General features: G+C 40.9%; 1 protein-coding gene across 2 annotated transcripts in view; it reads right to left on the reverse strand.

Annotated features, from left to right (window-relative positions):
* Positions 1 to 7,072: 7,072 nt before the first annotated feature.
* SNX24 (sorting nexin 24) overlaps positions 7,073 to 13,580 on the reverse strand; it is a 171,136-nt gene continuing 164,628 nt past the window's right edge. For both annotated transcript variants that reach the window (XM_082620953.1, XM_082620952.1), the window contains one exon: positions 7,073 to 8,610. In XM_082620953.1, coding sequence (XP_082477079.1) covers positions 8,543 to 8,610 — 68 coding nt within the window. In that variant the 3' untranslated portion in view covers positions 7,073 to 8,542. The remainder of the gene's footprint in view (positions 8,611 to 13,580) is intronic.

Raw genomic sequence — 13,580 nt, forward strand, 5'->3', positions numbered from 1 at the left:
ACTCTCTCTCGAGTCGTAAGTACTGCGGAAGGCATGGTATCCACTTAGGAAACCTTTACACTTGAATCCTCATTTGTTGGGCGATTTATGTGGTTCAGTGAGAAAACTGCACAGTCACATGGCTCCACCACGTATAAACCCAGTTAGGTAATAACATGATGCCCTTTGTGGTCAAAGTCACAGGTTTGCTCTCTGTGCTTGGCTTTGTTCCTGGCTACGGAGCAAATTCCGGACCCTCGTGAGCAAGGCACGAAGTTAGAAATAGTTCAGCAGCATAAACCTATCACCACAATGAGAAAAATCTAGCTTAGTTTCCTTCTGCTGGTCAATCAGTGTTGCACCTAGTCTGCTTCCATGCAGTGCAGACACTGGGAGCTGTTTGGAGGATTTTTTTAAATTCGTGTTTTTAAAAATTTCATGCCTGATAAAGAAATATAAATGGGTATAAAAAATCATTATTTGTCCATTATACCTCAATAAAGCTAAATAAAATAAAATATAAAAATAGATCAAATCTCTCCTGTGTAAAACCAGTCAATTGTTTCCCATTGCACATAGGCTATAAGCCAAACTCTTGAATGTCATGTCCCAAGGAGGGCCCAGTGGGATCCAGCCCCAGCCCTCCACTATCCTCTATACTCACCCCTTTCCTTGGGGATCCTGACTGAAGCTCTCTCCTTGGTTGGGCTTTGGAAGCTTCTGATGTCTCTGTGACACCCTCTCCCTTCCCCCATTCTTGCCAGTTAATTCCTCCAACATCCTTTGTCTCTACTTCAATGTCACTACCTCAGAGAAGGTTCTCGACCTGCCCAAACCTAAGTTAGGTATCTTCCCTGCACATAAGTAAACCTCCTTATTTTTCCTTTATAGCATGTAACACACTTTATAATGACACATTTTGGGGCATATTTACCCATCTAATATCACATTATTCTGTAAGTTCCATGAAGTCAAGGATTCTAGTTTACTCAGATTCACATTTAAAGATATCAATGATTTAGAATGACACTATGATGTCTTCTGTGATGGAAAAAAATTACCATGATACCAGATATAAAAGCTTACGTAAAAGAAGATAATTTCTATGGGTAAGATACCTCATCTTTTATTTCATTTAAAATACCTTATTGGTTTTGTTGAGTTTCTGATGGGCTGGTGTCTTAAAGGTATTATCAGCCTTCTGCAGTAACCATCTGGCATTGTTTGATTTTGTGCCCGCTCCTCCTAGAAGTAGTGAGGGGTATTTTTAATTAAAAAAGTTAAAATATTTTAAAAATGTGCAACATGAAGGGTTAGAGTTCTCAGACTTTATTGTGCATCAGAATCACCTGGAAGGCTTGTTAGATTTCTGGGTCCCATTCTCCGAGTGTCTGGGGCAGAGCCTGAGAATGTGTACTTCTAACAAGTTCTTGGGTGATGCTGATGCATCACCTTGGTCCAAGGTTCAAACTTTGAAAACCACTGCCCTGAGATGTCACAAAACCATGGTTTTTTAATCACTGAATTAGCTTAGTAACTCATTTGTAAAGGATAGACGTTTAAGAAATCATTCAAACCATCACCATTCTATGTATCAAACTGGTGAGCAAACTTTAGAAAACCACTGTTTCAGAACAATCAGGAGGTAACAAATCATTACACAAATCTGGGAAGATGTTACAAATCCTGATTGCAAGGTCGTTAACTCCGTAAACGTTTCTGAAGGCCCTGCTGTGAAGTGTGTAGCCAGCTCTGAGCTGGCTGATGGGAACACAGGCTGTAGGCCACCCACTCCTTCAGCAGCGATTCTGGGATCTACTCCCGCACCTCCCCACCCGCACTGAGAAAGAGGGTAAACAAGTTGTTAGCTGTCCCTGCCCTCAGGGAGCTCATGCTCTTTGGAGGGGGAGAAAGACCTTACACAAATCAACAGAATACTACAGACGGTGGTAACTGCTATGACAGAATACGAGTGTGCTATGATAGAATAATGGGGCAGGGTGAGAGCTGGGGTGCCACATAAGATTGGGTGACATGGAGGGGCTCTTGGAGGAGGGGACATCTAAGTTGATGTGAGAGTGGGACAGTCTTCTGATGAGAGGTGAGAAGGGTATTTCAGGCAGAGACCAGCAGGTTCAAAGGGCTTAAGTGAGAACCAAGGTTGGCAAGTCCTGGGAAGAGAAAGACCAATGTCGCCAGTGAGATAAATACCAGGAAGAGGAGGGCGAAGAACTTGGGAGAGTGTGGCAGGAGTTTCCATTTTAAGTGGGGATGGAAGTTACTGGATAATTTTGAGCAACAGTGACATGATTTGATGGACATGTTAAAAAGATGGCTCTGGCTCTCGTGTGGAGGATGGACTAGAGTAAAAGTGGAAGCAGAGAGACCTGGGAGGAGGCTGCAGCTGAGAGCACAGAGCTTGGTTTAATCAAGGGAGATGGGAAAGCACTCTGATTTGTAATGTAGTGTAGAAAGATGAGCAACTGTCCCAATACTAGTTCTTTCTGACCTGAGTATTCATGTGTTGTTCAAAAATGCACTTAAATACAAACAGTTCTAATGTGAGGCTGATGGGGGCGTGGATTAGCCTGAACTGTGTGGATTGACAGTGCAAATCCTGATCCCCTTTATTAACTGGTGGCCTTAGTCAAGCTATCTTGCCTTTCTACTTTCATTTTTTTCACTGTAGAGTGGAAAAATAAGAATACATACCTCAGAAAGATGTTGTGAGGCTTCAATGGGATAATCTGTGGATAGAACTTAGCCCAAATTAGTGCTTTATCATGTTAGCTACTTATTAGTCACTCCAATCTTTGCTTTCTTCTTCTATAAAGGTTTGTAAAAGCTTTGTCCAGTTATAATGGGATGAAGTATAAAAAGCCTTAGTCTCACAACATGTGGCGCCCAGAGGAGCTCACTATGTAACAGCATCTAAGTGAAGAGAATATCAGGGCTGGAGACACTGTTGATGGCACCATGGCTGATGTTAGAGTAGAAGAAGACAGAAAGTGTTTCGCATTTTGTGGGTCAGATTTACAATTATACTCTGAGAATATAAAACAAAATTTTCTACAGTCAATTACATGTACTCCAAAGGCTTAACATTTCAATATACCCTCCTCCCCCTCACACAAAAATAAATACCTCTTCACCCTCATCACCAATCCAGACCGTCACTCTGCATCTGTATGGACAGAAAACATAAATGTTGCAGAATTTTCTGTTTTGAGTTAGTGTCTGCTACTTCCCTGGGTTTCTGCTGCTGAATTCAAAATCTATAATTATCATCAAGGATGAAAACCAAAACAAAGCCAAGATGAAAGTGATTGCTTTGTAGCTGAGTAGAGAGACTGGATAGTCCTAATCACTGAACTCTACATCCAATTCAGTTAAATGGAAAGACATTCCCTAGTAAATGGCCAAAAATTCCAGAAAACAAAGATTTTGTCTCTATTCTTTATTTATTAAAAAAATTAATTTATTTATTATTTTTGGCTGCATGGGGTCTTCGTTGCTGCACATGGGCTTTCTCTAGTTGCGGCAAGTGGGGGTTACTCTTTGTTGCAGTGTGAGGACTTCTCATTGCTGTGGCTTCTCTTGTTGCAGAGCACGGGCTCTAGATGCACAGGCTTCAGTAGTTGTGGCACGCAGGCTTCAGTAGTTGTGGCTTGAGGGCTCCAGAGCGCAGGCTCAGTAGTTGTGGCGCACGGGCTTAGTTGCTCTGCGGCATGTGGGATCTTCCTGGACCAGGGCTTGAACCCATGTCCCCTGCATTGGCAGGCAGATTTTAACCACTGCACCGCCAGGGAAGCCCTCTATTTTAAGATAACTAACACCATGCCTTAGTGCAGCGAGAAATCTCAAATGCATTTCACTGAATGAGTGGATGAGTAAATGAATATATATTCACATAGGGTGTCTATTGAAACCACTACCCAAACTTGTCTGTCATCTTTGCTGCTTCTTCAGAGTCCTGCTATAGACTGTTTGTGTCTGCTCCCCCCACCCCCTCCTAATTCATATGGTGAAAACTAATCTCCTACGTGATGATTTTGGGGGTGGGGCCTTTGGGAGGTGATTAGGGATTAGTGCCCTTATGACAGAGGCCCCATAGAGATCCCTGGTGCCTTTCCCGCCATGTGAGGACACAGTGAAAAAGAGAGCCCCTTACCAGACACCAAATGTGCCAGTGCCCTGATCTTGCAATTCCCAGACTCCAGAACTGTGAGAAATAAAGGTTTGTTGTTTATAAGCCACGCAGTCTATGGTAGTTTTGTTACAGCAGCCAGAATGGACTAAGACAAGTCCCTCCTCCCCATGGCCACATGCAGTACTCTGAGAGTTGAATTGCTGTTCTTTTCATAGTAGATTCTGCAGGAGGTAGGAAAGCCAATAATCACCAAAGAAGGGGAGTTCATAAACCATCTCTCACATCCCTCAAACAGTGGTTCCTAACCTATGTGCGTATCAGAATCAACTGAGAAGTTTCTCTAAGTACCCAAGGACAGACCCCAGCCCAGATTTATTGATTCAGAGTTTTAGGTGATTCTGATGCACATCTCTGGTTTAGAACAACTGGTTTAGAATCTCAGAGGTTGCCAGGGATATGAGAATAGCACCTGGTATGTTTGCCCAAACTCCTCCTGCACCCTGGACAAATATCACTAATTGGTTGCTATACTCTTACTCACTGAGCCTGTATTCACTCAAAATCCTTTTCTTAAAAAAGCTTTTTAAAAAAATTGTAGTAAAATTACACGACATAAAATTTACCATTTTTTACATGTATAGTTCAGAGGCATTAAGTACACTCACACTGTTGTGCAACCATCACCATCCATCTTCTGAACTTTCTCATCTTCCCCAGCTAAAACCCACTGAACGTTAATTCCCCATTTTCCCTTCCCCCAAGCCCCTGGCAACCACCACTCTATTTTCTGTTTCCATGAGTTTGACCATTTTAGGTACCTCAAATAAGTGGAATCATACAGTAGTCATCCTTTTGTGACTGGCTTATTTCACTTGGCATAATGTCTTCAAGATTTATCCATGTTGTAGCAGGTGTCAGACTTTCCTTCCTTTTTAAGGCTGAATAATCCACTGTATGTATAGACCACATTTTATCCATTCATCCATCAGTGGACACTTGGATTGCTTCCACCTTTTGGTTATGAATAATGCTGTCAAGAACCTGGGTGTAGAAATAACTGTTCGAGTCCCTGCTTTCACTTCTTTTGGGTATATAGCCAGAAGTGGAATTGCTAAATCATGTGGTAATTTTATGTTTAATTTTTTTAAGAACTGCCATACCATTTTCCACAGAGGCTGCACTATTTTACTTCCTACCAGCAATGTATAAAGGTTTCAAAGTCTTCACATCCTTGTCAACACTTATTTTCTGCTTTCTTTGGATAGAATCCTTACCTGAGTGCTTTATGAGCCATTATCAATTGATCAGAGTTGACAAATGAGATGAAAGCCATTTGTTATTCCTAAACTGTGATTGTGAGATTTCTATACTTTTCAAAGTGAAATGACTGAAGAATTTACCATGTGGGGATAGTCACAGTGTTATTGGTGCCATTTGTATACATGGCCCGCTGTTTGAAATGGGGGAGAGGAGGAGGACACCAGGAGAAAGGACACCAGGGCTGCCATATGCAAATTTGCCAGGTGATGGAGGTTAGGCCTTAGAAAGACTCTGCATACAACAGCAACTGGGGGACATTCTGAGATCAGCTCCAGGCAAACCATCAAATCCAAGAACTGGGGGATAAGGGAGTGTGAGGGCTGTCCCCATATCCTGGCTTAAGTGGTAAGAGGATTTCTTTTCCTCTTCTTTATTCTGTTTTCTTCCCTCTACTCTTTACTTCTTTATTGGCTATGAATCCATGCTTTGAAATATCCATGTTTCATAAAAAAGGGGAAATGGAATATATGTATACTAAATATACATTATTTGCTTGCATGTGGATGAAATATCTCTGGAAGTATACATGTAAACCAAGAACAGTGGTTGTCTCTGGGAGGGGAACTGGGAATCTAGGAGACAGGATGGGAGAAGACTTTTCTTTTTATATATCCTTTCATATGTTTTTATTAAAATTTTGACTGTGGAAATATATTCCATCCTCTTACCAATGTGCATTTCTGAGGTGCTGAGACCAGAAAGTTCCAACTCCTTCCCAGACTCCCTTGAAGCTGGGGATCAAGAATAAGGTTCTGCCAATTGCATGTGCTTTCATGAGCTGTAAGAGTAAAAGATGGAAGTGGGTGAATGCCATCTTCCTGCTGCTTTAGGCTGTGGTTGCTGACAAGCAAAGTCATGGGCGTTGAGAGGCAACTGTGGTGTAGGTGATGACAGCTGAACACTTTGTTCTAGTGCCCAGTCACCAGCTTCCTGGGTGCTGCCATGAGGTAGTTATGGTGGTAAGTTACCTCCTGATCCTACGAGCTGATCCCTGGATCGAAGCTACATGTGCTGTTTTTGACTTCAATACCTTCAGTAGCAGCCTCCCAGCTCCCTGAATTCCTGCTAAAGGCAGAGGCTGTAGCTCCCCTGGCAGGCGGGTATTGGAAATTGCTGGAGCATTCTGGAAGTCGTGCCTAGAGACCCACCAGGAGTTCATTCCCCTCATCCTTCCAAAAGATTCTGTAAGCACTGCTTCTTATTATTCCATTCTGCTTAAAATACCTATTGTGGTTTCTATTTCCTGCAATGGAATTGAAATGGAATATTAAACATTTAAATAAAAATTAGAAATGAAAGTCATCACAAAAAAAAAAAATCAATTCTCAAAAAAGAGTAGTAGTGTCACCAAAGTTCTTGAGTAATGTGCTACCAAAGATTCTTGGGCTTTATTTTTTAAAAAAACCCTTACTATCTTGGTAAATCAACTACTTAATGAGCACCTATTGGCTTAATAGATGAGGTAATTTAACAGTTACCTTGTCAGATTAGAAATAAATGTCTATATGAATATGTGAGAAGGTGTGTGTGTGTGTGTGTGTGTGTGTGTGTGTGTGTATAAAGAGACAAGACACAATTTGTGTTTCCAATAAAATCCTGGCAGTAGAAGACATATCCAAACACTTCTTGTTCTTCATTTTTATTTAAATCAAAATAGCTAATAACAAAAACATTTAAAAAATATCTCCAACACTTGACTATTCAGTCATTTTTGGTTGATGACACTTGATTATTTAGTTCTTGCTTATTTCCAGCATGTAGTAACACATCTATCATAAATAAATCTCTAAGGGTCTGCAGCAAGCTTTAAACCTGTATATTTAGATCCTAATCAAAAACCATGATTTAATTATTAGTTTTATATCTAAATATTTTTCTCCCACACAGAAGCTTATTAACTAATAACCATAAATAGGCTAGCTATTAACTGGTTTTCAAGGAAATGTCCAAATATGGCACATATATACAGGCTGCATATATGCTTTTATCCTTTACTACTCAAAATCTGAATGTTTGTAAGATGTAGAGTGGAGCTATATCATAAACACATTTAATTTAATTCAGTACATGAGATCAGTGAAAAGGAAATGATAAGGAATAAGGAAAATAACAATCAATCTGGCAATTATACCACCTATTCAATGAATGGATGCCCTCGAGTAAACCAAGATGAGTGTTGTCAGTCTGGTGTTCCCTCAGTCACTGTAAGTTCATATCTGTCTCTTAGAGGGCAAGCATCTTGCAAGGCTAAGTATCATTCTAGTGTTTAAAGTTATGTGTTTTTTCTACAAAGTAGCCCCTAAACACCAACAACTTCAATTGGTCTTCAACGGAAGAAACAGTTACCTCTTCCAACACTGGAGGAAAAACTGGCTGTCGTGGATGGAGATTTCCAATATGGCACCATTCTAAAGGGCTTTCAAGGATAATCTTGAGACCCCATTTTATCTTATGTGCCGACATTAGAAGCTAACCCCCGGATATGACGCAGCTCCACTGTAATGGAAATTAAAATGCCATGATTTAAAAAATGCCCTAATATTGTCAGTATAATTTCATTTCCAGTTTAGTTCCTTCCTCACATTTAGCACAGCGTGTTTCTGTGATGCTCTCCTGGTGCCAGCACTTCAGAATGTTATCCATCACTGGCTGAGAAAAATCTCATGATGAAACGATTAGTGTGTCATAAAATCTGAACAAAAAAGCTACCAAAGTTGATCAGTCTCACTGTGATTCGGGATAGGATTTTCAATTAGCAAATGGTGTGACTGAAGCAGAGAGTAACTGTTTTGCTACACTCGGAGCTCCGAAAGATCTTCTTCAGCTTTCTTCTCCTGTGTTTCTAAATTGGCAGCTACATTCTACTTCTTAAATGCTTGGCCTTAACCTCAGCACCGCCCTGGTTCAGTTTCTATTTTTAAAAGCACCATTCTAATGGAAATGTCCCTGCTCTGAATTAAGCTGCGGCTGTGAATTTTACCACTAGTGAGAGCCATTATGTCATAGAGTTTTAGGTTAATTTGGTAGGTATCGATTTCCTTGACTACGACTTCCGAGAAACTTGCTTCAGCTTCTTCTAGCCATGGAGGATTTCTACCTAGGCTGTAGATGAGGGTAAAATATCCCATGGAGAACTCCTTCAATAACCACATTTGGAAAATCTGAAAAACAAAAGTAAAACTGCTTTTCTTATGTACATCAATAAAACATATGTGCATCTCGTAGAATGAAACAAGGTAAGGCCTAGGCCTAACCCAGGGATCTGCATCACCATACAGTTTGCCCTTGTTTCGGATGTGCCATCAGTCATGCTGCTTCGGCCTCGAGCCACTTGAGTGTACCACCAGGCGCTGCAGGAATGCACGGCCAGATTTGTAGCTTATTGATTTAAGGGATGTTCTAATGGTTAATGCTGCTAGGCCCCAGCTCTTTATCTGAATGTTTTCTCCCAAGGAAGATGGATTACACTGGCAATTCAATTTCTAACAAAATCTCAATATACTTGAAGGAATTCCAAGATTTCTACTGGGAATACTTTGCTGCAGTTTTTCCGTTGTGGTTTACAGTGGCGTGTAGTCCAAGTTGTCTTGAGTATGCTTGTTCTATTATACTAGCTTCTAGAGAGCAGGAGGACAGGGGCCTGCCTTCCTAACGTAAAAGGGCAGATTCCTGACCAAAGCCACACTTGTCAAACTTGAAAAATCAGCTACATTTTTATAGGAAATGCAAAGGAAATTCAGAGGTGTATGTTATGTTGTATCTCAGTTTAGTTATCATGGCAGGTAAAATATGAACAGATAACTTGAGCAGGAGAACCAATCTATCACATGGTTCAGAATTTTCATTTATAAACTTCAGTCTGTATATAATTATATCTAGGATTTAAATAAATATAGTTATTATATAAGGAAATTAAGTGGCCCAATACTTTGAGCTTCCAAATAATATGTTCACGGATTAATTCAACCTCTACAGAGTACCTACTATATAAAACCACTTACAAGGGGATTGGGCCTCATCAGGCTCTTAGAGGAGAGGGCTCAGGAGAGGGTGCTGACCAGGTGGAAAGTCTGTGGCAGGTGGGAACCTGAGGCTAGTGTAGCAAGAGGAGTGGCTGTAAGGGCAGGGGGGCAATTCAAGCCTGGTAAGAATGGACAGGAATTCTGGCTTTATCTGAAAAGCAATGAGAAGCTACTGAGGGATTTCAAGCAGAGACAGCAATGAATTGTTTTGAAAAGATGACTGTGGCTGCCATTCAAAGAGCGACTGGAGCAAGTTCAGAGTGGTGATGGATTCGATGGTACTAGTGAGGGATTTCATAACAGTACCTACTTAACAGGCTGTTGTAAAAATTGATGAATGAAACAAAGTGCTTGGACCTGAACTTGGCACATGGTAAGTACCAGCTATTATCACATACCAAGCACTGCCTAATTACCAGGAATATAAGTAAGTAACAGTGCCTGCCACGGAACTTACATGCTAGTCAGGGAGACAAGTGAATAAACAAACAAAATGTGTTTTTAAAATATCTCCAATACGCAAGTACTCAATTACTTTTGGTTGATGACACTCACTTGATTTCTTAATGTTTGGTTTTATCCAACATGAAGTCACATAATTTTTAATAAAACATATCTTTAAAAGTTTGCAGTGGACTTATACCTACATACTTAGATCCCGATCAAAAGCAATGACTCAGCTAAGTTAATTTTAATTCTAAATGCATTTCTCACACGCAGACTTGTATTGATACCAATAGCCATAAATGAAGCTGTTGATTAATTTTCAATAAAATGCCCAAATTAGACGTATTACATGCATCAGCATATATGCATTTACCCTTTACCACTCAAAATATAAGAGTCTGCTTAAGGTTAGTGATATCATAAGCTTACTTAGTGTAAACATTTTGATTCAAATCAGTAAGTTCAGCAAAAAGGACAAAAAGGAAAATAACATTAAATACTTTGGGTAATTCTACAGCACTCTAATAGGTCAAGCAGTGGTTTAAAGGCAAGGAGAAAAAGTAAAGCAGGGCACGGGGCCAGAGAGTGATAGGGGACGGGAAGGTGAAGAAGGACCTTTGTGCAAAGATGCCATTTGAGTGAAGTGGTGTAGCAGCCAGCTGTGAGGGTGTCTGGATGAAGAGCAATCCCACAGAGGGAACAGAGCATGCCCAGGCCCTGTGCTCACCGTCCAGCAAGCGCTAAGCATGTGCTAGATGCTGGAGATTTAGAGGGTGAAGGTGACAGAAAGAGAGAGAGAGAGAAGGCAACACAATTTGTGATCATTGTTCTAAAGGAAGCAAATAGGGCGCTCTGATAAAAGTGAATGGAATAGAGATATTTTATAATGAGGTCCACCAACTAGTAACTGATGAGATAATCAGAGGTCTTTTTTTTTTTTTTTCTCATCTGTTACAGTTTACTCCACTCTAAACTGAATTTTGGCTTCATTACATGTATCATTCGATACAATGTCCATCACTGCTTAAATTACTCAGAAAACTGCCCTTGCCTTTGCTTCCCTTTGAGAGGTGATGAGAAGGAATGTGATTTGGGAAAGGTTTTGGTGGTTTTCATTTGTTTTTATAAACATTTATTGTGAAGCTTAAAAAAAAAAGTAAGGGGGTGGAGGGGCTCTTGGAGGCTACTTGAAAGCAGAGCCAGCAAAGGCTCCCTGAAGCTGCACCTGAAAGAGGAGAGGGCCAACAATGTGTGAGGACAAGAGGGTCCGAGGGGGAGGAAACAGCAAGTGCCCGGCGGGGAAAGAGTTCAGCACGTCTGAGGTCCAGAAAGAACTGCAGTGTGGCTGGACCAGAGTGTGTGAGGGGGTCCCGGCAGACACGTGGGCCAGGGCCAGCCCACGGGGGGCCTTGTCAACCACGGTGAGAGTCTGGGGCTCACAGAGAGGGTTGGGATGGAAAAATAGTAGTGTGACTCAGCTGTATACTCAAGGCCATCAAGGCCACAGCAAGGAGATTGTTCCAAAGAAAGTAAAATGAGAAGAGCAGAGGGTCTAGGACAGCCTTCAGGAGAGCTGCCAGAGCCTGGAAGAAAAGCAGGAAGGTGGGAAAGCCAAGGGGAGATGGTGTTTGAAGGAGGGGAAAGTGGTCACCAGTCGCTAAAGTTAATGAGAGGTCAAGGAGGAGGACTGAGAAAAGCCCACGGAGCTTAGCCACACTGCAGTCACTGGGGACCTGAGCCAAAGTTATTTTGAATTCCCCAGAAAACTCAAAACGAAGGCCAAAAAGCATATGCTAAGAGAATAATGTTTTATTTTTAGCATTTTATATGAGGATAGTGTTTAACTGCCAGAATTTTAAAGACAGACACTCCTCTGATTTTTATGGGTGTCAGTGTATCCGTGAAGGTACTTCCAGATTCTGTACCTGGAACAGAAACCTCAACATTTTGTTAAGAGGCCTTAGAACACGAACATGGGATGCAAGTAAAATTTATCTTTAAATTAAATGCTAAAGAGTTGCAATAATGTATCACTAGTATAATACTTCTAAGACAATAGGAATCTGATTTATGACATGGGCTCGGCCAAAGTTCCACAAAAGGAGATGTAGTGGCTGGCTCTCTCATACCTCCTTTACATCAAATTCATGATTCACATTTACTCTCAAGGAGGAATCCCCTTTCTGTGCAAGTTGTTCAACTACATCAATATTCTACCGATGATCCATACTTCTTATTCTTTCTAACTCCAGACATTTGCCGCTGAGGCTCTTTCCCAGAAAGTTCCTCCCGTTCTTCATGGTCAAGCCAAGTGCACAGCACATGCTGCTTAAGAAGCTGGATGAATCGGATTTAAGGATCATAAAATATCTGCCCTCTTCCAGAAAGCATCCTGTCTACTCCAGTCCACAGTGATCGTTCTACTCTCTACACTTTTATAGGAATTTCAGTCAAATGCTTAAAATATCTGAGCAGAAACAATACCTGGAGAAAGTACTTGTGGAACCATTTTTAAAAGCTAGTAAGAATACTTCATAAAACACTGCCCCATACAAAGTGAAGTAAGTCAGAAAGAGAAAAACAAGTATCATATATTAACGCATATATGTGGAACCTAGAAAAATGGTACAGATGAACCGGTTTGCAGAGCAGAAATTGAGACACAGATGTAGAGAACAAACGTATGGACACCAAGGGGGGAAAGCGGCGGTGGGTGGAGGTGGTGGTGTGATGAATTGGGAGATTGGGATTGACATGTATACACTGATGTGTATAAAATGGATGACTAATAAGAACCTGCTGTATTAAAAAAAAAAAAAAAGAAGTTCATTTGGTTGAGAAAAAAAACCCCACTGCCCACTTAATCTACACTAGGTTACATCATGAATATTTGTTAAATGTAACGTCTTGTTAACATAGTATCAACTAACGCACCAGGCATATTTGTTACACGTGGGAAGCAAATGTTAAAGAAAGGAGATTATTCCTCACTGAAGGGATTTTATAGAGAAGATACTACGAGACCACATTCGTGTGTGGTTGTATAGCAAAGGCAGCTTTCTTCTAGAACGGTCCCTCAACAGAGCGGGGCTGCGTCCTAGTCGGCCTTCTTTAAACTGATAGCTAAGTGGGTGATCTGAGCACACAAGCATCCCTGCCACAGAGAACAGTCCCCTCTCTCTTGCTGGTGATAAGGTTTTATTGTCAGAATGTAGGAATGGTGTCCACAGATAATTTATCTATTGCTATTTAGCTGCTATGCTATTTAGTTACTCTCAGAAACAAAGGCTGAAAATTCACTATATGCAAAGAGCACAGAAGGAGAGATTAGGCAAAAAGGGATCCACCCACCAGACCTGTGAGACTGGGCAAATCAGGGACCTCCCTGAGCCCCAGTTTGCTCAGGAGCGAATGATGATACCTGCCCTGCCTATTTCATAAGGTTGTTTAGGAAATTAAATGAGCTAATGTCTGAGAATGTACTCATGAAGAGCTGCATATCAGAGCACTTTGAGAGGGACTCTGAATAATTTAAATTTCTTGGCACAAAGAAAGGACTCGGGCTAAAATACCAAATTATATTTACGCTTAAATTAAGTCATTATACTTAAAGATACAACTTTAAAAAATGTGTATCTGACTGTCAAAGATGCTGTAATCTA

Source organism: Mesoplodon mirus (genome assembly GCF_964341445.2).
Source record: "Mesoplodon mirus genome assembly, chromosome: 5".
Taxonomy (NCBI): domain Eukaryota; kingdom Metazoa; phylum Chordata; class Mammalia; order Artiodactyla; family Ziphiidae; genus Mesoplodon; species Mesoplodon mirus.